The sequence below is a fragment of the Vidua chalybeata genome, chromosome 4 (assembly GCF_026979565.1).
Source record: "Vidua chalybeata isolate OUT-0048 chromosome 4, bVidCha1 merged haplotype, whole genome shotgun sequence".
NCBI lineage: Eukaryota > Metazoa > Chordata > Aves > Passeriformes > Viduidae > Vidua > Vidua chalybeata.
In genome coordinates, this window is record NC_071533.1 from 8,365,538 (window position 1) to 8,390,577 (window position 25,040).

At 36.7% G+C, this 25,040-nt stretch overlaps 1 protein-coding gene across 1 annotated transcript in view; it reads right to left on the bottom strand.

The window, feature by feature from the left end:
- Positions 1 to 25,040, bottom strand: part of LRBA (LPS responsive beige-like anchor protein) — a 365,752-nt gene that overhangs the window by 274,624 nt on the left and 66,088 nt on the right. The window contains exons 22-30 of the mRNA XM_053939908.1: positions 18,212 to 19,237; positions 17,264 to 17,448; positions 16,083 to 16,236; positions 15,500 to 15,680; positions 14,189 to 14,316; positions 13,768 to 13,875; positions 11,182 to 11,353; positions 10,605 to 11,043; positions 1,062 to 1,195 (exon numbers count right to left, since the gene is read on the bottom strand). Coding sequence (XP_053795883.1) covers positions 1,062 to 1,195; positions 10,605 to 11,043; positions 11,182 to 11,353; positions 13,768 to 13,875; positions 14,189 to 14,316; positions 15,500 to 15,680; positions 16,083 to 16,236; positions 17,264 to 17,448; positions 18,212 to 19,237 — 2,527 coding nt within the window. The remainder of the gene's footprint in view (positions 1 to 1,061; positions 1,196 to 10,604; positions 11,044 to 11,181; positions 11,354 to 13,767; positions 13,876 to 14,188; positions 14,317 to 15,499; positions 15,681 to 16,082; positions 16,237 to 17,263; positions 17,449 to 18,211; positions 19,238 to 25,040) is intronic.

The window sequence follows — 25,040 nt, forward strand, 5'->3', positions numbered from 1 at the left end:
TCAATCTTCCCCAAAGAATTGTGACATTTCAAAATACAGCTGATTCCACTACTTCAAATATTACTCCTACACTAATATAATGTTACCTCCAGCAGTTTTGGTGGCAAAATGGATTCTCCCCATCCTAAAGAGGAAGAACATACCATATTTCAATAGCTCCTCTTTCCTTTAAAATACCTGGAACAATACCTTTTTGATTTTCCCAAGAAATGGAATGGGTAGTTGAAGATGGGAACAAATACCTTCCAGACACACAAGTAGAGAGGAAATGGTAAAGACCATGTTTTTTTCCCCAGTTCTTGCAGTTTGGATGTAAGTTCACAAAACCAGGAAGCAAGAAACTCAAACATTGAAAAAAAAAAAAAAAAACACCAATAATCAGGCACAGCTTGAGATTTCCTTGATTAAGATCGAAATCACTTCTAAGTCTTGAAGTCAAACTTCATGGGCACAAAGATCCTACACATCCTTGTGATTCAGACATGGTTAAGTAGAAAAGCATGACTTTGACATATCATTTAAGGTTAAACATCATTTATCTCACACAGAACAACCGGAGAGACCAAGGGTTCAAAGGAACACTTGCTTATAAACAACCTACTCCCTTTTGTCCCCACTGAAAAAAACTGTCCAAAGCAATTGGTTTAGCATCAACACTGAATTTTACCTCAGGCTAAAGCTATTGGAAACACTTGGCTATAATTTCCAGTTCTACTTAGCACTAACACATATACTTGGTCAAACACGCCAGAATTTATAAATAAGCTTACACTTTACATTATTAATTTGTAATAAAAAATAGTCTTTAGAATACACCATCTTAAACTACATACAAGTTATTATAGCATGGTTGCTCTATCAAAAAAGTAAGAAATCTTGAAATTAAGACATATATTGCTCAGACAGTTGCATTTGTTGCAACATTAGGGGTTTTTTCTAATACAGTACTATTTTTGAAATTTTTTCTTTATTTTATTTGTATTCACAGAGAATGGGGATGGAAATAGAAGCAAGAGAAAAAGTTGTTTCTATTATGGTGGCTTAATTTAACCCTTACTTACCAGGAGATTCTCCTGACAAATCTGGGGCTTGGGCTGAATCTAAAGAAGAAACCACACTGACAGCATTTGTAGGAGCACCAATAGCAGCTGTAGAAGAGGAAATGCTTGATTTCTTCGTTGGCACAACAACACTCCTAGGTGAAGATAACAAGTTAATAAATTATACTGTATGTGAAGGCTCACACTACTCTGATCCTTTTTTTGCACTACCATGTCCTGCAAAAGTTCCTTTGCTTCCCTACTTTCTTTTTCAATCATCTTTTGTAGGCCAACTTAAGCTAAGGACACTTCATTTGTTGATTGTACACTTTTTTTTGCTACACTTTAATATCTCATCTACTTCTACAGATCCCCTGACTAAAAGCACTTCTAACTTCTAAAAGTTAGAAGATCACCAGGATAAGGGTTCAGCAACGAGGCTTTTCTTTGCACCTCAGTTTGCCCAAGATTTGGCTTTAAAATTCAGGCAACTATTTACAAAAGATGTGGCAGTATTCAACTTCAAGGTGAATTATCAATGCTGAAGGATGTATTGACAGTCTTTTACTCCAGTTATTCTAATGCAGAACAGAAGACTGATTGAAGAAGAATATACTATAGCTAAAAACATCCTAACACATCTACATGCACATACAAATGTTCACACATCTTAAAAATATGGCTAAGGCATGAATTACAGTATATCTTGCCAATCAAGTTTTATTTATATAACAAATCAAAACATTGCTTGGAGTTAAGAGAGAACCTCCATATTTTATACAAGCTAAATGTCAGGCCTTATAGTCAGCATTAAAGACTACATCAGAGGAAAAGATACAAAGTGACAAGTTAGGCATGGAAATTTATCTAACACGTTACAAAGACACGTATTTATGCTATACTAATTTCAATTAAATTGTAGTACTTCATTCCAAATACCTAAAAGGCCTTGTTAAGCATACATTAAAGGCATTTTTAATTGCAAGTTAGCTCCATAAACATGCAAAACCCCAGCTAATGAGGTAAAGAGTACAGCTGATATATAATGTACTCCCACTGCAGCGCTTACTTTTAATTACCTGGTGTTAACCATAAGCTGAAGATCTTCAACATTCAATTTATTTAATCACATCTTTTGTTGACAGTAATACAACTACACACTGAAAGTATTCCCTTAATAGCTTTAAAATATTCATTTTCTAAATAAAGTAACTCAGAAACTTGACCTAAATTCAGGTGTGAGAACAACCAAAGAAGTTCTTTCAAATATTTTTAAAACAGTTCTTGCTGGAATGGGGAAAGGAGGACTGTATTTGACTCCTTTCTTCAGTCACAGGATATCAAAGGATGTCACAGAAGCTAGACCATGTTACTGATTAAATCAGCCCTCCTCAGTGGCCAGAGTAGGCAGGCACTATACTTGGAGGCAGTACATGTCATATCATTATAAGGGTGACTGCTAATGTTAACTAGTCACTAAAAAAGTAGAAGCAACAACACCTGAGCCCCAAATCAAGATATTGTGCCTAAACCATGAATTTTGCTCATATGTTCATGTCTGTTTCCCTGAAACATGAACAATGGGCTAAGAAATAGGTCATATATTTAGAGTGCTTTTAAAATTATTGTCACCTTATCAATTAATTTTGCACCATACAGGTATAAGAAAGGGGTCTCTCACTCAAGATTCTGTGACATTCACTGCCTCGAAATTGCTCCTACTATTCTATAACACATGTTCAAACACCTGGAAGGGGTTAGGAAATGAATACAAGTTTACAGAGTACAAATGCATCCACGCACAGTAAAATTTGGGACATTTTTCCAGTCTTCACAATTCAGCACTGAAGCCCAGGTGTATTCCTTTAGAGATTTTAAGTCCTTTAACTGTGCAGATATCCAACTCAAGAAATACTAATCAATAATATTAAACCCAAAAATGTATAACTTCTCATTAAAAATATATGTCTGTTCAGGTGGACTCTGTAAGACCTGGGTGCATGATCTGGAAAAATTTCTTTGCACACCAAGTTACAGAAATAATCATCCATTTGCTGCTAACTAATACAGACACAAATATATTGGATATAATATATTGGATTTGGGAGAATGTTTTGTGACAAATTTCAGTGCACATATAGATGGAAGTTGGGCACACATATGTTGTGTCTGTTCAAAAACATGTAATCCATGTAAATAATTTCAAATTGGAAAACATCAAATTACCTTGAGGGTAAAACCAAGTCCTTTAGAGAAGCTTTCTGTTTCTAGGGCTAATAGTCAATCAGAATTCTCTCAAATACATCAAATCAGGGTGTGTCCTCTGAATGCCTATAAATATTCTGGTTTTACTCTCTGTTTCTACTAAGAGCCCCAGGAACTACAAAACAGGTGGTATTTAAGTCATAAAGAGCACGCCAGAACCACACCTTAATAATAAAATACATACATGGCAGAATTTTGACCAAATTCAATATTAGAAAACACCTATTACAGATGAAAATCAAGAAATGAACATGTTGGAAGCATCGAGAAGGCATTTTAGGAGCTTCTCACAAGACAAGAGACAGCTCTGGAACTACACAGGAGCAAGGATACCTGGCCTAGAGCAAGGATGGCTGCGTGCAGACAGAGCTGTTACCTCAACAGTGCTCATCTGCAGCCAGTAATGAGGGCAGGCAAAAGAAATCCCAATTCCAAGAGCCTTCTGGCACAACACTACAGTTAATCATTCCTTCCTGTAAACTCCTACTGACCTTCAGTGTGCTTAAGTGGAGCTGTACTGAGGGAGTAGTTTCAGCAAGTTGTCAGCGTCTCTACAGCTACCCAAGGAGAGGTGCATTCAAGCAAAGGAATTAAGACTTTTTTGAGGTTTTCCCCCTGGACTGCAACAGACAGCAGTAAATGACCAGAACAGTTCCTTCTGCCTTTTCAGATCTTTTGTCTTATCTCTTCACCTTCTAAACTGTACAAGTTTTACACGTATAGCTGCTACTCTAACCTTTGGGAACTTACTTTACATGAAGTATATAAAAAAAGGAACTATATTCTAACACTCACTTCCAGTATCGTTTTCAGCATCTACCAATGGTATTCATTACAAGGAAGATACTCAGATTAACAGCACCAGAAATCTTGCACTTATTCTATTCACAGCTGTAAAGTAGAGCTGATATTTTTATTTTTTTTAATTACCCAGTATCATTCATTTTGCTTTGATTCAAGGAATAAAAATTAATAACTACAGTTTTCAGACTTTGAAATACAACAGAACATGCTACCTTACAAACAGGACACAGGGAAGTGCCTGATTATTCCAGTGTTACCACATGCTTCGAACAGGAAACATCAACTCAGAAATTTTTTGAGAGATACATGTTGTTCACTATATCCCACTGAAACAGAAGTTCTAGCTTTTACTTAAAGAATAAGACTTCAACAAACCTACTTCATAAATTCATCATCAAAAAGGTTCTGTTGGACCTTGCACCCTTGAAAGAAAAGAGAGGCATCTCACTGTAGAGCTCAGACTACTTCTGAACAGAATTTATTTTAGATAGTGATCTGGAACAGTAAACTGAAATTATTGCTGGTTTTGAGCCAAAATAAAATAAACAGTATGGCTGGTGAGGAAAGAAGGTCCCTTCCAAGAGCTGTGTCAATCTGATGCACTCAGCCAAAAGAAGTGCTGGATATTGTTTAAAAGCATGATGCAAGAAAACCCCAAATTGTGAATGTTCCTGGTCTTCTGGTCAGTTGCCATGGCCTTCAGATGCAAAAATCCTTGAAGGAGGTCAAGAACCACAAACCAAAACACCCAAGTATCCTGACATACTGACTTTCCAGTTGTGCACTGGTGCAGTATTGGTAATGTAACATTTACTGCCATGGATGTCTTCCCTTTCAATAGGGCAATGGAGCAATGTTACAGCTGCAGGATTTGTTTCAGGAGTTTCCACTACTTCTAGGCCTTCTTCAAAGGTATGAAAGTACAGCTCAGCAATCACATACAGATATTCATATTTAGCACATACTGGAAAAGCAAACTAAGATTTTTGAAGCAAAAACATCGGTCATGTTTCTTTATCTGCAGTCTGAAATTCCTACATTTTTTCCTTCCTTGATATTTTCTTTTAATATTTAGGTGGAATTGCAAATATGTTCCAAAGAAATATTTTTCCATTAGCTACCAGTGTTCCTTTGTGTTCTTCCTTTGAAAGATGATTTAAATGCTAAGATAAGAAAAATGAACACAACTGGCATAAAGAATGAGAGACAGTGGAAAATTGAGTTTAAATATTGTAGCAAATAAACTACATAGAAAACATAAAGTGTTCAGCATATTATTAAATCAAGTAAATTTGTCAGAACTGTCTTAAAAATTAATGTGCTTTCAACTTCCCTTAAATAATAGAGCACTTGCTTTTAAAGAGTACACAGATAAGACAGTCCTTTTTCTGTAGCTAAACTGATAAGTGTTTTCTGAAAAAGTTAAGTATTGCTAAATATATGAATGAAATATTCATCAACAAGCTGCTTTATATTCTATTTCCTCAGATCTACAAAAATAATATATTTTACAAAACATCTGTAATCATGATTAATTTAATACACACATTAAGCAACCTCACACAGGGGCAAAGAGGCATCATGTGGGAAAAAAGCATCAATACATTTTACTCCTTAACATTCACATCAATTAAATTATATTTCTGGGTTACACTTGTATATTAAAACATCCATTATATTAAGTTTCATCTACAGGATAAATAAAAATTTTAAACTGCACAAAAAATATGCTTAAGGTCTCTTGCAAGGAGACCTCAAGCACCACAGTAAGAACAACACTTGAGCTGCCTCATTTACATGACTATATTAGATGTTTGCCTGTTTTCATTTTAAATCAAATATTTAAGGTTTAAAATAAGAATTTACAGCAGGGGAACTGATAAACATAGGCCATGCATAGTGAGAACCAGCCACCATAAATACATCTTAGCCAGAAGGTCAGTGTGTTATTAGTCCTAATTATGCTGAAGTGTAAGAAGTCTTCGTGTTGCAGACAATTATTCACTGCTGAATGAGCACAGACCACTGGGCTGAACACTGACTTCCATCACAGACAAAGGCTTATGCAATAATGATCTATTCTGCCAAATTCCATAAGGATTTACTTATTGAACCCTTCCCTGGTTTCAGTTCAATGATTCTTCTGCTTCAATATAAAGATAGAAAATATCTACATCTCCTAAAATTTTAGCATTTTCCCAAGTATTTACTTTTCATTAAGTTGGCAAGTCCCCATTTCATTTTAAATATATTTCAAGTATACAAATTTTCCTTGGGTGCAAGTCAAATATTCCTAATACAACATGAGGCAGCCCAAACTGATGACCTCACTGTAATTTAAAAATACTTACATGAGCTTTGATTCCTCCTAACATACAAGAATTTATACAGATTTAATTCTTTTTTTTTTTTTTTTAGCACTGAAAAGCAATGCAGGTGACAGTTTGTCTGTACCCCTACAGGATAATGGTTTTCATTCAAAACCAAAAGAAAAAGAAAAAGCCTTGTTCCAGGCTACCAAAACGATGGCCACTGCAAGACTCCTGTGCAAGAGGCAAAAGATCAATAAAAAAGATCAGAGACTTATTTTTACCTCTATTTTGTGAGCCTGGAAGGCAGCCTGCCATGTCAGGGTCCTTCTATGGGCTCTGCTGTCTGTGGATAATACCATTGTCTTATGTCTCCCTTGAAATACCCAAGGAGAAAGGAAGAACAAGAGACTCTCAAAACCATGAGAGATCAGAGGATGTGGGGAGGGGAAGAGAAGATATGATAGAAAGAATACAATCAATTTTCTAAGAGAACTTTAAAATCAGCTTGGCAGGGAGAAGACTTCAAATGGTTTGCCTCTTTGGTCCCTGCAGAATGCAAATTGTTGGTATGCTGAAAAAGCTGAGCTTTCCATCACAGCACATGTGCCTTTATTTAAAGATTCCCCACTCTCATATTCTGTCTCTACCAACACTTGGCAGATTTAATCTTGTCTAAAAATAGTTTATTCTTTTTGCATTTAAGGCCTAAACCAATGAAGTCTAAGATATATCCATTCCAAATAAAAAGGGACTTGGATGAAATTTAACTGAAATTACCACAACCAACTACTACAAAGGCACATACAAACCACTGACTGACAAATGAGTAAACACTAGCTAAGCCAAACTAAGCAGCTTACAGAGGAAGTTCCAAAAAGATAAACAAGGTTATTAACATATCTGTTCTGCAAGTTGCAGCATAGCTGCAGTTTTAAGCTCTATGGTACAAGATCATGATTTAAGAACCTATATTCCTCTGAACCATCAGCATCAGCCTCCCATAACGACAAGGTTATTGAATGTTTCCACAAAGAGCAGCAGAAGCCAGGAGAGACCAAGGTTTTATTTTAAAGCATACAGTAAAAATGGCAAGTGATAGGTTATGGGTTTTATTAGACTAACAGAAGAGAAATGTCATCTCTCTTTTTATCCCAAGCTTTGGTTATTTTTTATTTCCATTTTATTTGAAATTGCTTGCATTAGTCCCCTCCTCTTTTCCTACATGATTACTACTAAATAAGAAAACTGCTGGTTTAGGACGCACTGAAATCGGAACATTAATTCATGTCCCTGTGGATCTTGGGAAAAAGCCAATGCAAGTCTTGAACTTTATCATGATAAACCCCTGGCACCCACTAATCACAAGATTGTATCTTCCCATAAGATATGGGGCGGATTTTTGGCATGGGAATGAACACATACACCTAGCTGTTTCCAAAGGCTTGCAACCTGGCAGCCTTTCAGTAAGGTTTCACTCACATAGCTGTTACTGTATACTCTCCAGCTATGGCTGGGAAGTTGATAATCCTTAAGATATGAGGAGAGTTTTGATTTCTGACACAGCATTCCTGAGATAAATGCAGGATCAGAGAGATGCTTTGAAATTCCCAGAGATACCCCCTGGTAAACTGCTACATGGGAACAACTTTTAACAAAGTGCCTAAAAAAAAAAAAGAAAAGCACAAAAAAACCTCACAGAGTTTTTGTTTGCCATCAAACAATATATTAAATGTAAACCAGACACAGAAGAGAGTATCCCAAAGTCTGTTTTCTCAAAAAATAAATTTCACAATGTAACTTAGTATTTTTACCTACCACAGAGATGAGATCTATTATTTCCAACTCCCAGTTTTTTATAAAAAGTGTGCATGTTTTTATCCCTGGCACAATTCCTTCCTGCTGTGCTACCTAGGTGTCATTTCAGATCATAAACTTGTATTTTAAGCAGTCTCACTACACAGAGTCACCTTCAAGTGGCCATGAAACTTGCCTGTCCATTTAACTTTTAATGTTTCACACACAGTTATTTTCTCTTTTTAACTTTAGCTAGTCACTAACATGCTGACAAAATATTTTATACTACTTCATGATCTTTTCCACATGTATTTAGCCCCTCCTACTAAACAAAAAAATCTTTGGAAAGTAATGCCCACAAGTTATCACTGTGGAGCAGTCCAGACAGCTACACAAACCCTACAAAACTCTGTTTTTCTCTTCAGAAGCACAGTGCTGTCCACTGCTTCAACCCATGCATCCTCTTCATTCCCCTGTATATATTCCTTCATCAGACCACCTTGTTTTGAGCAGCAAGGCAGAAATTTGGTATCAAGGTTAAGTGAAAGAATGTTAAGAGTTGTTACAAATTGCTGGCACTTTGAAGGTGGAAGCAGAAGTGTCCATTGGGCAGTGGAAAAGTAAAAGGGCAGAACAGCAAGTAATTCAACTTTTCAGTAACTCATTTTATAAAACACACCACAGCTTAAGGGTTTTTTTTTGTTATTTTTTGAGTGACTTTGTAACTATACAGGAAGAAGAACACAGAACTGCAAGTGACAGAAGGTCTGCTATCAATGCCCAGTATTTCATTAGTGTACATGTTATCAAACTAAATTGTACAGCTTCCTCTGATAAGGTTTCATAGGTGTAATCCACCTATGTCAGCCATCAGGGCTGCAAGTGCCCAATTACTTCCTGTCTAGTTAACCTCCTGTACACCAATTCAAATCAGCACAAGCACCACAAACCTTTGGTGTCCACAATAGCTAAAAAATAATTCATAAATGCAATAGTCACTTCTGTAGCATATCTCCAGACAAATGTTATCTGCGTGGCGGAAATCACGCAGCAATTAATACTAGGAATTTTACAAGAAAAAAGCACTATCACAGACTAAAACATTTTGTTATTTGACATCACTTGTAGCAAAGAGCAATGAGAGGCCTCGAAGGGGAAGTGCCAAAAGAACTTGGGCAGCAGCGGGGAGAGAGGTGTGCAAGTTCTAACTCAGTGTCCCCCTTCTACTCATTTCCCCCTCTGCCTCCATCCTCCTCCTGCTCCCAGAAAAATTCCTCCTGTTCAGCATCACAGGGAGAACACAGTATTTACTTTGAGACAAGGGCAAGGGCCCAAATGCTGGCACAGCCCATCTGTGTCTCATCTGGCCAGACACCACTGTCTCTTCCCCCTGCAGTGATAGGGCAACCAGTGTGAGTGGAGCAGACAGGCAGTGACAGCCACACCCACACCCCTGGCACCTCTGCCCTCCTCTGGGGGGGCAGCTGGTATTGTGAACAAGGCAGCCCCAGACTGCACAAACATCAGAGCCAGAGGAAGTTTAGGAATCGACAGAGCATCAGATACTGGTACGGTAACAAGGGATCCCCTTGCACCAGACTGACCGCAGGATTTGTGGAAATAACCATGGCTTTCCTAAAGGCAGGAATGCAAGTGTTACAGGAGTCTTTCTTTTCTTTTTTTTTGTTTTCTTTGCAGTTTTTGGGAATCCTGAAGAGGTAAAAGGCACTAAGTCTAGTAAAAGCGGCTTGGTTTACTCTGCTTGGGAAAAGATAAGGAGCTAATGAGACTGAGACACAAGGGACACCAAAATTACTACCAGGAAAGAGTGACTTCATCCTAAAAAGAAAAAGCAGGAATTCTCCTTTTTGAATCCACTACAGCATTTGTGTATTAAGAAATGCAGAAATTTATTACAATGAAACAAAAAGCTGTTACAACAAAGCAAATCTAGCAGCTTAGGGATAATATCTGCCCAAAGAATAACGAAAAGAGTTAAAGTAGGCCTTTGGCACCAGAAGACACATCTATTTTCCTAAGTGAATATGGGAATATTCTCTAGGCAGAAGGACACCTAGATGATTATTCCATTGTTTTTGAACCATTTGTAACTATTAGTAAGCCGGTATTCTTTTGCAGGCCCACAATTACAGAGATTAGATACAACATTGTCATGAATACACCTGCTAATCTACATATCATTATTTTAAGTTATTTAATGTCTGTTTTGTTTCTTGAGTTCTTTAAAGCCAACTAAATATGCACAGCAGTCCTCATCTGCTACATTTAATAGCTACATTTAATAGCTCTGATGAAGCGTGGGTTTTCCTGTTCTTTACAAATATCTTTAGTAAAATCACATTTTTAAGTATTTCAGATGTTACATTACCTGTCAAAGGAATGGAACTGCACAGGCTGCTCAGCAGCTCCGTCACCAAGAACTCCAAGGAAGGTTGGTGGCAGAAGAGCAGCATCCACTGCAGTCCCATCAGCTGGTGTGCTCACCAGGCTTCTCAAGATGTCCTTCACATTGACATTTTTTGCAGCTGGCACAGAAGCCACAGATTTACTCTCTTCAGTTCCTGATTCACTTCCGCCCTCCTGAGATTTATTGACTTCTAATGAAAGTGTGCACAGGACTTCACTGACTGCATCTGGGCCTGCACTAACACTCTGAGGTCCTGCTTCAGCAGCACCACTCAAACTGTTTGTTTGTGCTGGAGCTGCTTCCTCCCCAAGACCAGAATCCCTTCTTTGCATAGATGCTGTATTTTCTGAATCTTCAGTAGAGGCTGAAGCACCAAGAGCAGCAGATGGCTTTTCCACAACTGTTCATACCAAAAGAACAGAAAACACATTTTATGGTCATTATTAACGGAGAAGCATTCACAACATTAATCCTAAAGAAGATTTCTAAAGCATTTTAAGCAAAGTTATTTAATTTGGCAAAATAATTAACAGTTCACCTGCAGCAGGAGTCTCATTATTTTCATTTTCTGATTCCTTGAGTGACTGGCTTTGGTTTGGTGGTCGTCTTTCATTCTGGGGTTCCAGTATATCTCTGTATTTCGAAACCATGAGCACAGAAATAAAATATACAACAGCCAAAGCCAAAAACTGAGCCTGTTTACTATCCTCCTGTAAAAAGCAGACACACACAGATTTTTCCATTACAATTTCAGCAGCATGTTTATTTTTTCCTGAAGTATGCCCAGCACAACCATAAACATACCAAGAGGAAGCTGATATGTCAGCAATGGAAGAACACTATTCTCTAGTCACAGTTTGTCTCACCTATAAAGCTAAGGAATACAGCACTTGTATTCAAGTGTCACTAATCCTTTCCTTTTTCATTTATTTGACACCTTTGGCTAAGGTTGTGTGTTTTGGTTTCATGTTTCAAATTAGTGTAGGGTCTAGGGTCCCCTTTATTCACAGGTGTTTCTTCTGTTATATTTCCTCAAAAATGCCAAGATATGCATTTGCAAGGCATGCATACTCTACACAACTGGAACAAAATAATGAAGGAAAGGAGGAAATTCCAAAACAAGTGTTAAGGTTTTTTTTCATTATCAGATAGTCTAGATGGATGTAATCTACTACATATAATTTAAATAAGAATTTACTAATATGCATTTGCATTACAGCTGTAACTTTATGAAGAGATTTTAGGAAAACTTTGAAAACTAATCTTAATATGAACTATGCCAGGTTTCTCCCCAGAGTACTCAGTTGGTCCTAGTGAAACAGAGGGAAAACTGGAGATTAAGATTTAGCCTAAGCCTGTCCCTTTTGGCTACCAAAGGAAAAAAAGCTTCATACACTTTTGGGTAACAGGACAATAGAGTATTTGGATCCTCATTGACTAATCAGTAAAAAATGAGTGTTTGTAGTTTTTCACCCCTCATTCACATCAGGGCTCAGGTAACATTCAATTTTGTCCTCTGAGCAGATCAAGACACTAAGTTACACGATAAAGCTCATTTTATCATGATTGTAGTGTCTATCAAAGCTCCTTATCCCTTGAAGGGCTCTTTAGTAAGTTATTCTGGCAGATATGAGATATGAGTTTATGAGAAACTTTCTATTAAGAACAGGTAACATAGGTGGATCCTATCTGTTGTACTGAAAAAACAACCTATCTTTCCCTTGACTTGACTCCAAATCTTAACTTTCATAGAATAATCACAGTGTGAGATTGAGGAAAGCCACCTACATTGGTAAGGATTATAAAGAATTTTCTTTCAAGATGAATATTAAGACCATTTCTAACTGTACTTAATAAAGTGGTGATCCAGTGAATTAGAACCAACCCTTCCTTATTTTTTCAGCTATGTTTGAAGAACTGCTTGAAATAAAATTCATGTAACCCTGTAAGTACTGCTGCTGGTGGATAAGTGGATTCCATCAGAGTTCCTGCTGTAAAACTCATAGATTCAAATTATGCCATTCCTGATTCTAAGCACTGAATACAATGTAAGACACTGCATGCAAATAAAACATTTAGATGAGAGTGTAAACAGCTCAGACTGCTCCCAACCAGATCTAAGTCTATTTTTCCCACACAGCTCAACACCTTAGCCAAAAAGTGAAGTTATTGCACCATTTTATATTTATTGGGAAACAGACAGCCTGATGGATTAGATATGCAAAAAAGCAGAGATTGTGAGTGGGTGTTGTTTTGGTAGTTTGTTTTAAAGAAAAAGGTTCACAAAATATGCTTGAAAGAATCCTTAGGATTACTTTAATTGCCATCAGTATGGAAGAGTCACTTCCTGTTACTCACTTGTACACTGATACTGACATAAGGGTTGAAAGAAGCTTGCTTCAATCAATAATTACTGTAAAGATAAAACTCAAAATCCTTCACTTTTCTGGACATTAAAAAAAAAAAGCCTCTGTATAAATCATTACACTTACTAAACAGTCCAATTATTGTAAACTAAGTTGTGGTGTCCAGGCTTGTGGCCACCAATGACTCATAGCCATTATAGCTGCTGTATTTGCTTACAGAGGTGTTTTTTTTAAGCAATCAATCTCAATTTCCTCAATATCAGCTATAAAGTTGCTGACACAGGGCAAAGATATTTTTAGTCAATTCAAGACTAAAAACATATGCATACTTACAGCACAGGCACACAAATTGGCTCCTCTGAGGGGAAGTAAAGGAATTAGAAATGACCTCTAATTTCTAATTAGCTAGAAGAATGTGACTTCTTCAAAATGTACAATCATGTTTATGATACATAAGTAGCTTGTCTATGTACATATTTGTACTAAGCACAACATAATTAATATACAACAGGCAGAATTCCACATAATCAGTTCTCAGGAACACAAAGAGCTAGATCAGGAGACAGTTGGGTTTCACCTCTCGACCTCTTTCCAATCCCAAACACTACAACAGTTGCAGAGTATTGCGAGTTCCTAATTGCTGTGAGCAGTATTCCCTTTTTGTACACCCAATTTAGCCAAACTCTGTAACACAGAGGAAGCATTCAGCAGATACAAGCAAAAATGCAGCTACAAAGAAAAGAACATTATTTACTTACTATATCTCTGAACACTACTGCTCGGAGGCGATTAATATCCATATCCTGCAGAAGTCTGTCATGGTCACGTATTGGAGAAATGCCACCAGTCACAATGTCCACTGGACTCTATTTAAAAAAAAAATAAATTGTTTAAGTTCCTGTGTTTAAAAGCATTCTACCAAAAATCATTAAGTATGTATAATCATCCACTTTGTGTCGTACTGTCATAACTAGAGCAGAAAGATCAGATATGCATTTCATCTTTAAAGCAGAAAAAATCTGGCCATTTCTTGTGACAGATTTAATTTCCAGTGTTTGTACCACCCCACTTCAGGTCTGTTAAAGTATCAGTGGTGCAGGTACAAATTTAAAAACTTATCCCTCTGTACAGACTAATCATTATTGACTTCTGTGTTTCTGAATGTGGTCTTAAACTTGCCTTTGCTGCAGACTTTCCTGATCCTATAAAGCCTTGCACTGCTTTTTGGTTCTTCCCAGTTTCTCCAATAGGCTTCATCTGTGCATGCTGCTGACACTCCAAGCAATTTCTTACTGCTACTGCACATACTTGAGTGGGAAAGAAACATTAAAAGTTATTCTGAGAAGCAGTATTGTTCTATATTCCCTTACAGAAATATATAACATAATTCTGTTTACCACTTAAAACTAAGAAGTTGACACACATCAGTAAAATACTTTGCTTCTGTAAGTTTTGGACAGTTGCAAACCAATGCTCAAAATTGTTTAATAATTTATAACTAATAATGAATGCTAAACTATTAGAACATATGTGCTGTATCTAATGCATACTTCAAAGTGAGTAATTTCAAAAGTGAGTAATTTTACTATGCATACAGCCACAGGGTGGGTAGGGTGAAGACAGCTAAATTTCACAAATTTGCAAGGGAGAAGACAAGTGAAACAAATAGGAACATTTGCTTCACAATACCCTGTTACTCTTGGACTAAATGTTCTGAAGTTACACAACTGGGTTTTTTAGCTGCACATTTTTGCCCCGTTTCATCTTCTAATATTTATTTTCAAAGGAAAAAAGAACTACCCCACCTCTATACCTGTTTGCATCCCATAAATCTTGTTATACCTGCACAAAGTTTTAATTGCCTAGAAAGGGAGAGGAAGGCTACTTACTGTTGAGGCTCTGAGCTGCTCTGGCACTCATGCAAATCAAACTTTTCATTACAAGACGTCTTACCACATGCAACTAAGCATGAATTCTCTCCTCCTGTATTAACTACCTGGATGCTGCTATGATCTCATATGTTCTCATTTTCAGAATATTTGCGATTTTTTTTAGGTAACCGAACATTTTCTTTCAATCCAATTTGAAGCAAGCATACTGTAATAATTGGATAAAATTATCGCCCCATTTGAACCCTTCAGAAATTTACACTTCTAGTTTTCATACCTTCAAGTGTTAAACCTCTTATCTAAGTATGGCAAACTGCTATATTCTCAGTCTTGATTATTTGGGGAATTTTGCTAAAAGAAATATCCTCGTGGATAAAATGAAAACAGGCTACCCAACTTAATTTATATTATTTAAACTTTCAGAGAGGAATATGTATATATGCATTGCAGAATACAGTAAAACTGTAGAAGATCTTAATGTTTGATTACATTTAATCTTGATTTAACAAAACAATGAACAGGAACTAAAATAAAGCTAACAGCTGCTAACTGCTTAGTAACTGCTAGCTCCTATGCTCATTAAGTGGCCGTATTTGCTTACCTAGACGAAGACATTGTCGCAGAATTCCTCCAGATGACATATTTTTCTCAGACTCAATTTCAGTGAAACCAAGAGAGCTTGCAAAAATTAGCACATCCACAAGGTTGATTAATCTCTGGAGAAATGTTAAAGATGCTTCTACTGAAAGTCCTTGAGTTGGCTCAATATTCTCCAATTCATGCTACGCAGAGAAAAATTGAAAGCAATATTTACCTATTCCCAAAGATAATATTCCTGCACGGTAAATGAAGAAAAATGTGTGCTGGAAGTCCACTATCAGTCACATTCAAAAGTAATAATTATTCATATTCCAGGAATTAGTATTGGGATTTAATCCCATTCCAGACCACTGTGGGGCAACAAAGGCAGGAAATTTTTTTATGTCTTCAGGCAAAGAAGGCAAGCACCTAATTTATCTTAGGGAAAAGTCTGGAAGGAGCAAAGGGAGGAAAGAGATGCCTATGGAAACACCCCACATGCATTTCCATTTCCCAAAAGGACAGATACAATAATTAATACACTCCATAAAGAAAGGCATCCTCCCACAAGTGAGGAATTTTTAAATAAAAATGGAATTTCTTACAGTAGCAGATGTGGCAGCAGAAAGCAATGGCAAGATACCACCACAGGCCATGATCATGTTGTCCATCACTTGAGAGATGAGGTGGATCGTGTTGTGCACAAACACCACATTGTCACTGCTATTCACAAAGTCCATCACAGTTTTTGTAGAATGGCTGTCCAAAAATTTTTTTTAAAAAAGACATTCAGAATAGAGCTTTATTTTCGGGGTATTTTAAAATATTTATGTTTTCGCAAAACTAAAACCAGACACTTAGCAGTGGGGAAGGAAATAATACATGACTTAAGGGTCAACTGATGCATCTCAGTCTAAACCGAAAACTACATTTCTTTTCTGTTCATAAACTGCTCAAGATCACCAAGATGACTGCTAATCCTCCTTTGTATAAAGATACATTATAGGCTGGTCTATGACTGCTTGCTAGCAGAAGTCACTATATCAGGAAACAGAATAAAGTCTCCTGGAACAGAGTTGGAAAACTAAAGCAAATTATAAGGATTTCTCAGAGAAATTAAAAATCAACAAAGCACAAACACTTAGACAAAACTTTCCAAAACGGAGGCTAAAACAGAAATATATTTTAGCTATATCTATAAATAGGTTAACTTAAACATATCCTAAAAATTATAGTCAGACAAAAACTCAGTTTAAATTGTTCGAATCACTTACCTACACTATTTCTTCATCCTGACATTCCTTTTTATCAGATCAGAACACCTATACAGTTCAATTTAAATTCAACACTCATGACTATAAGCTAACAATGGACCCCCCTTTTATTTCTGTTATTAAACTGAAATTAAAATTAAAACTGTTATTAAAAATTAAATTGCAGAATTACTGTTGTTTTCAAAGATCTTCATTATTACGTTCCAGATCCCTGCTAGAAGTTAATCTAGGAAAATTAAAATCTTAGTTGAATAAAAATCAACAGCAAGACTGCCACTGACTTATATGTAGCCAGGATTTCAGCCCAAATCTGTGTGCAGACCCTGAACCAATACACAGTTATGTCTGTAAAGAGTCTTAAAAAAAAAATATGAGAATAATTTGGTGTAGGTCTAAAAATAAGTCAGGCTATTGAATAATGAGTAAAACACCAGATGTCCATGAGTCCAAGTCAATGAGCCCCTTATAATTGAACCCAGTCTGGATCATTCCACATAAAGCACAGGACATACCTTCTCCACATCTGAATATCTGTTTCTATGGAGAAGAGCAGGTCTGTGAGCAGGCGCTGGTGCATCAGTGACCACTTGAATTCGGGAATACGGAACACAGCTGACCTCGTGTCCCTCCTCTGCCCATCCGATGGAGCAGCCAGCTCCTGTCCTGAGGAAACCTGCTGCCTTGAGGGCTGAATGCACTGTTTGCAGACAAAAAAGAAAACAAAACACAAAACCCACACTCTGGTTATTAGTTCTCATGGCACACACTGAAATGCATTTAACAGACTTGACATTTTGGATATCCAACAAGTCCAGACTGTGTACATGGTTCCAAATAAAGCTAAAACTATTACACAAATGCTATTTCATGGATATACCAAAACTACAAACTAGGCTACAGCTGCACTACCACACCTGCCAGTCTAGGTATTCACAAGCAGCCACCCAGCCTTACCAGGGCGGGAGAATATGTTGCTGTAGACAGTAGGTTTCCTCCTTTAAGGAAGAATGGTGCAGATTGAAGAGCATCCATTAGGAAGCATGTCTGCAGAAGGGAAGTACTCAGAGACATGACTATTTAACCATTACAAGCTGGATTAGAAATTAAAGCCTAGAGGTTGGAGCACTGCAGCACACAACAGAAGCCCAGTCTTAATTTATACTTGTACAAAAAAGGTAGGATGACATGACATAGTGACAAACCTATGTCCATCTAGCCAAATACTCAGTTTATATCAGCATTCATATGTGGATGTACATAAATCTTGGAGAATTCTCAGTACACAAATTATAAGAATAGTGGTTATTTTAACCCAGGGTTAAAAGTATTTTATAGATAACACAAAAAAATCACACACATTATAATCCCCAGAATGTTTAGGTACACTTTCTCAAAAAATTCATTTAAAAAACCTTCCTTTTATTTTTAAGCTAGACAGAGGAATGACAGGTAGAATTTACCTCAGGCATGGATCTGGGTGGCAGAGGTGCTTCTAGACCTGTGTTAGCTTTCAACTCCAGTCTTTCTGTATCTGATGCAACACTGGAAACATCAAGCTTGGCAATTCTTTTGTCAGAGGCTCCAGCAGGCTCTGCTACGTGCGTATTTATGTTTTCCACAGTTGTTTTGGTTTCACTGGTAACTACATTTCCTTCCTTCAGCTTCTTTTTTCCTGCTGTATCTGGCTGAGTTACTACTTCTGGAACTGCAGAACTCACCGTCTCTGGCAAAGTCAGTTCTTGTTTCTTCTCATCCACACCTTCAGTACCCTCAGATTTAAAAAGCCCAGTTTCAGGTTGCTTTTCTGTTGTTTCTTCCTGCTTTGTCACTTCACTTGCATTAGAGCCACATTCCTTGTTCCTTTCTGCAAGCTCTTCTGAAGGTAAAGGCAAACTACTTTCATCTTTCAAATCAACAAAGTCATCTTCATCTTCCACCTCTACTGCTGATTTTTCCAGTTTTTCTGGACTTGTAGGAGTTCCTCCTTCCACAGGAATTTGCATGGCTAAAGAAGCAGCAGTGACAGCAACTGTTTCTTCCACAAGCTCATCAGCTTTATTAGAATCTTCAATTGCTTCAGCTATCCCAGTACTGATTTCTGAGACACTGGGCTTTACTGTTTCTGGTTCTGGGGAAAATTCCACACAAGGCACTGCTTTTAAATCCTCTGTAGTACCCATATCCTCCCCCTCTAATTCCTCCTTATGATTAGACACTGAATGAGTTTGTTGGCTGCCATCTGATGAGTTTTCTTTCTCTTTTTTTTCAGTTCTGCACTCTGTATCACCATCAGTAATGCACGAAGGGGCATCAGCATTTTCTTTTAACTCCAAAGACTGTTGTTTTCCCTTGGTTTCAGCTTCTTTTTTAATCCCAGAGATTGTTCTAACTGGAGCTGAAGAATGTACCCCACTCCCTTCACCTCCTTTCTCTTGGTACTCCTTGTACATTTGGGAAAGACTCTCTTTGTGCATTTCAAAAGTTACCTAAAAGAACAGAGTTCAAAAGATATTAAAAACTATATATTAATGACTGTTTCCTTGGAAAAAAAAAACCCACCAAAATCAATGCCCAAATCACAAATTTATATTGGATGCTGTCCTTTTCATAAAAAAGTCTGCACACTAGATACCACTTCAACTGACAGCAAGTTTTTCTTACATGTGCCTGGTTTTCCTGGCTAAAAGGAAGAAAGAAAAGTAAAGCCAGTGTCAAACAAAAAAAAACCCCAATTACTCTGATCTAAAGGACATCCTAAGCATAAGATCCACAGAATTACAGATTTGAAAACCTCAATTTTTTTTGTGAAGGAGGAGGCTGTGACATGTAGCAGAGCTTTCACATCTTTTTAGCACCTTTAGTATGCTCAAAAATCCACAAAGATACATAAACTTTTGAAAATTTACACTAAAAAGTACAATGTCACAAAGTCAGAGCAGAGAGAAGCACCTAACAAAGCCAGAATCCTATGGATCCCCAAATGATACCTAAAATTCCCCAGAGGAATTTCACCATTTCCTTTGGTGAATACTATTCACCCCTTCTCAGTCTGAGAAAAGCTACACAAAGTGGTTAAAGTGAAAAGACCTCTCTACTCCTTAGCTGAAAATATTATTGTTGTTTCTAGGTATTTAAAAAAAATCCAGACAGAAAAATTCTTTATATGCACACTAATAAAACTCATTTGCCCAAATAAATAGCTGTGTTTTAAAAAATAAAATATCACTAGCCTAACTTAAGTTCTTATTACACTGTTATTCAATTTAGTTTATCCATACCTTTTCATTTAGGATTTAGATTTACATTCCATAAAACAAGTGTTTATCTGTAAACTCAGTTCTCAAAATTTTCCCAATATAAGCTCTACCTGAGGGTTGTTTTTTTTAAATAATTTTCTGTATCATAAACATTTTCCATAGGCAAAGTAGAACAGTGCACTCCACTAAATATCCAAACACACATTTCCTTATTCTCTTACATACTCAGGTAATTCATTTGGATCTCATCTAAAAATTTCGTGTACATGGTATTCGAAGTGATGCTTAGTCAGTAGGAATATTTTCCCTTAAGATGACACAGAGGAGTCAAAAAATAACTTTTCAGATTAAAAATATACTAGAAATTACAGTTAACAAATTAGAGATAAGCAAAGCTTATCTTTGAGCAAAGATCTCATCTAAGAGCAAACTTTTTAGATTAAAAATATATTAGAAATTACAGTTAACAAATCAGAGATAAGCAAAGCTTATCTTTGAGCAAAGATCTTATCTAAGAGCAAAGTCAAGAATAATTTTTGGCAGGTTGTGATATCAATATTTAGCTTTTTAACGTACTATTTTCTCCATCAATCAAGTATATTCAAGCACTGCAAGAGCAATAAACTATTTTAATATGACCTGAAGCATATTATTAATTCAAGTTGATTTAGTTGAAACTTTAGTGTCTAGAAACAGAAGTGGGATATCTCATTCTACTTTTTTTTTTAAAAAAAAAAGAGTCTTCACATACTAGTTTTCATTCAGTTATGTACAAAAAAAAAAGTGTAAATGATTACAACTGATTGAAAGTTCATCCAATCACAATTGATCCATAAATTATTTAATTCTAGGGTTTTGCTAAAAAGAGCATGTGGGGGGCATTACTACTTTGGAAATACTTCCTGAATTGTACCACAATCAGAATGTCGAAGGCAACACAAAATAGATTATGCTAATAAGCTGTCCCTTGCACTTTTCATTTATTTTCCAAAATATGATTAGGCAAAGCTGTTACTTCAGGTCTAATCACTACTTTTCTGAAGAAGGAATCTTAACAACTTGAACTTACCTCCCGCTAACTTTCCCTCCTCTCTCTCTCCCTGTTGCTTCCTCCATTTCCAAAACTACTAAAAAGTTTTGTTCCAGAAAGCACTAAAGAGACATTTAACAATTGAAAATGACACTGTTTGATTTCAGCAAAACTTACATGTACTTTCCAGAAAGCACATTGCCCCACAATATTTAGCAGTGTGAACATCTGTATTTTCATGCATCATTCCAGTGTAAATCTCATTAAACTCATATGTAGGAGTAAAAGCTACCAAGTTTATAGCTTCTCACTTTCCATGAACACAGTCTGTAGGGCTGCCAACTACTTTTGGAGAAATGGGCAGTCAATTGTATCTCAGTTGGTACAATGCTTTTTACTAGTGTGCTACCAAGCCCTGCAGCATCCCCTTAACAAAAACCTACTGCAGCTTCAGATTTTTCCTTACCAGCCAAATTGATCATCTGGTTCACAGCCTTAAATCAACCGTGCTTGAAAATAAGTCAAAATCTGTTCTCCATAGGTCAGGATTGTGGGCTGCTTTTACTCTCCTCCCTCCCCTCAGAATCCTGAACTCCACCATCTTATGGTCACTGCAGCCAAGGCTGTCTGACATTTCCAACCTCCACATTTCCTCCACATTTTCAACATTTAAAAACACAATATATGGTATGGGCCTGCAATACCATTTCACAATCAATTTCATCTGAAAGCTGGAACAGCCAATGCTTTGGAAAACAACATAGAGCAATACTGAAAATGAAACTGTGCACTGTGGGATTTTTAATTGCTACTAAAAAGAAATAGAAACAAAGACCAGCAAGAAGGTCAATACTGACAACTTGTCTTCACAGATGGGTAATGTAAACTTATGAGCAGATAAATCCAAGCAAAATCTGATAAGAATCTACACTGATTTCAGAACAATGCAAGAAACCGTAAGGAGAGAAACACTGGTGAAGAAAATTAGGCATCATAGAACTAAAGGAAAATATCACTCCCCAAAAACATCCAAAATCCACTCAACGAGGATAGCAATTTCTACTTTGACCATAAACATCAACAAGAATTCATGTTACAATGTACTAAATGCTGTCCTTTAAATAAAACTCAAAATACCAAGGCACAGAATTAGAGACGACGTGAAACAGTATTTTTCTAACATCAATATTGAGTCTGGGGGTTTCCTATAAAACAAAAGGATACAAATTTCAGAAATTCTGCTTTGTAAAATCCAGCTTTTCAGAAAGGCTGTATAAACACTTCTGATCACTATATCAATCTGTAATTTGGTTTGACATGAAACCAAGAAATTGTGATACTATAACAGAGGCACTAGACAATTCTTCCCCCACAACTTCTATTGCATGATGTGGCATTTATGAAGGACACAAGTACACAAAGCCAAACTACATACAAAACAAAACACCTAAGGTTAACAAAATCAGTACCAACAAAAATGCAAAATGAAGAAGTTACGATTACTAAAAGCAAGTGCACAGAGTACATGAAGGTATTAAAGATTAAACATTAGGATCTGCAAGCACACAACAATTTACAAGACAACTGCTACCTTGAAGAACCTTAAATGTACATAAGTAATTTTTTATTTTCCTTAAGGCATTTGCAACTGTAAAGCTGACAATACAAAATTAATTACCAGAAATTGTTCTAAATTAGTGAGCTAAAAGGCCAATCATTAATCTTCACCATCATTTGATGGTTAATCCATAGCTGTCTGCAATGCTTGGAATGCATCTCTACGCACCACCAGTTGAAGACACTTGTGAGCTAATAACTGCAACATTTGCCTCTGCCATTAATTTTAACTTAATTTGACATCCAACATTTACTAATTGCCAAGGAGAAAAATTAGCATACAGCAATGAGAAAGGGTAAGATGATTGACATTTGCATTAAAGAACTTAGAGAAAATATTTTAACTATACATTAATATTTTTGCCTTTTTTTTCCATTTTCAGGAGGGCAATTTCATACAGTAGAGAGAGGAAAAGAATATCTTGCCAGACGGGTCAGACAATTCCTTATAGAGTCTGCTCAGTGCAAACCAGCTCCTGTGCTGATTTAAATAAACTCTTCATAATAAATGAATAAACTCTTCATAATTCCAAAAAGCATCACAACTTTTTAAATCTTAACTAGGATTTTATTGACCTTCTGTTTCCACTTCTCTTCTACTAACACTAACTGTTTCAAAAGTGTAATCCAATCTCCAAACACAAACAGGCCTGTTTAGACAGGAGATACCACTATCAGAGATATCAAAACTAATTTTCTACTCAGCACAGGAAAAGATACAAAGGTATTGTGTGCACCACACAGTGAGTTACGGTCTGTAACCCACCAACTTAAGGAATCTCTGGGCTATTTCTGAGTGGTTCACAGATGAAAGCTAAGCAAAGCAAGTTAAAATATACTTTGCAGGATAAGAGGTTTCTAAAGGAGGAGTCTAAACTTTCACCAGAAACACATTCAATGATGTACAAGGTGGGGGGAAACCACTGTTCCAAGATGGTTTCATGTTCCTGTATCTTGCATTTTCACCTAAGTAGCAAGAGTTCTGCCTTTTTTTTAACTCGTCTTGAGGAAAAAAAATAATTTCTAGAATAAGAAAGCAAGTACTAGTCAATATAATTCATAAAAGCCTACTATTCTGAGGGAGAATTTTATGCATGTTGACAGCCTTTTAATTTAAATCAAGTCAAGCTTACTGTTACATCATCACAACAATAAATTCAAATTGCATATCGAACGTGTATTAGCTCATTTTCACTAAGGAAATTATTGCTTTTAATGAGTTTAAATAGCAAGACATGAGCACACACAATCATCTCAAGGTATCTATTTTCTCACTATCTCAATCCCTGCCACCATTCCTCCAGTTCAAGGGACTGTCAAACCCTATCTCCTACAGATTTGATATTTAGCTAGTAACAAAAATATTCTGTAACTAAATTCAGCATTTATCACCCCATTTTTGCAATGCCCAGCAACAGGTTTTATGCACTGCTCACATTTGCCATACTTTTCCAGTATCTCCATATATTGTTGGCAGCCCTACAGCAAAGACTTCATTTCAGAGATGTCATTAGAGAATGGCCAGGAGACCTAATTCGGGCCCCACAATGTGAACAGAGGTAGCTGCAATTATGGAGGAGGATTGCTGCAAACTGCAGCAACAGCAAAGAAAACCACTATCAATTCCTGAGGCTGCAGACACACAACTCATCTTCTGTGATTTTTTTATACCAAGTCATAGAGATGAGAATCTTCTCTCTCCTCAAGTCTTCTTTACTTAGGAAGACTTTCAGAGCTACTTGCCTCTTCATACACCAGATCTCTCTACTGCTAATGTTTCTGTAATTCTTCATTTTGAGAGCTCTGACACTTAGAAGCAAATTTCTGTTACACTCTTCTTTTAAGGCTTCTCTGCAGCTTTATAAATTCTCAGTTTACCTTGCTCCCTTCTATTCTATCCCCATTACTTTCAGTTTGGATTAGTCAAATGTTAGCATCCTGAAGCTTTATTCATGACATTGCACTCCCTCAAACCAAGTGAATAACGAGATGGAGGACCCCATTAACCATACACACTGCATGTGTAAGAGACCATCACTGGTACACATCTCTACCTGGTGAACAATGAAAATACTTTCTTCTCCCTCCAGCCATTGATTAGTAAACCCTTCCCACACATCTACTACAAAAGAAGCTATAAAAAGGGAACACCTCATAAAGGTGAGGGACTGCATCATCACAACACATCTGGGGGGTGCACAGCTCTAAAGGAGGCTGCACATTTCAGTCTCCAATTCCTTCTGCTCTCCATAACTCAGGTGACAAGCTGAGAAAAATGTCTATGTAGAATAAGTAATATTTATTAAAAATAACTATTTACACCATTAGAATGAACATAATATTGAATGATTTCAAGGGTACTCCCAGCTTTGTTTCATTGACATA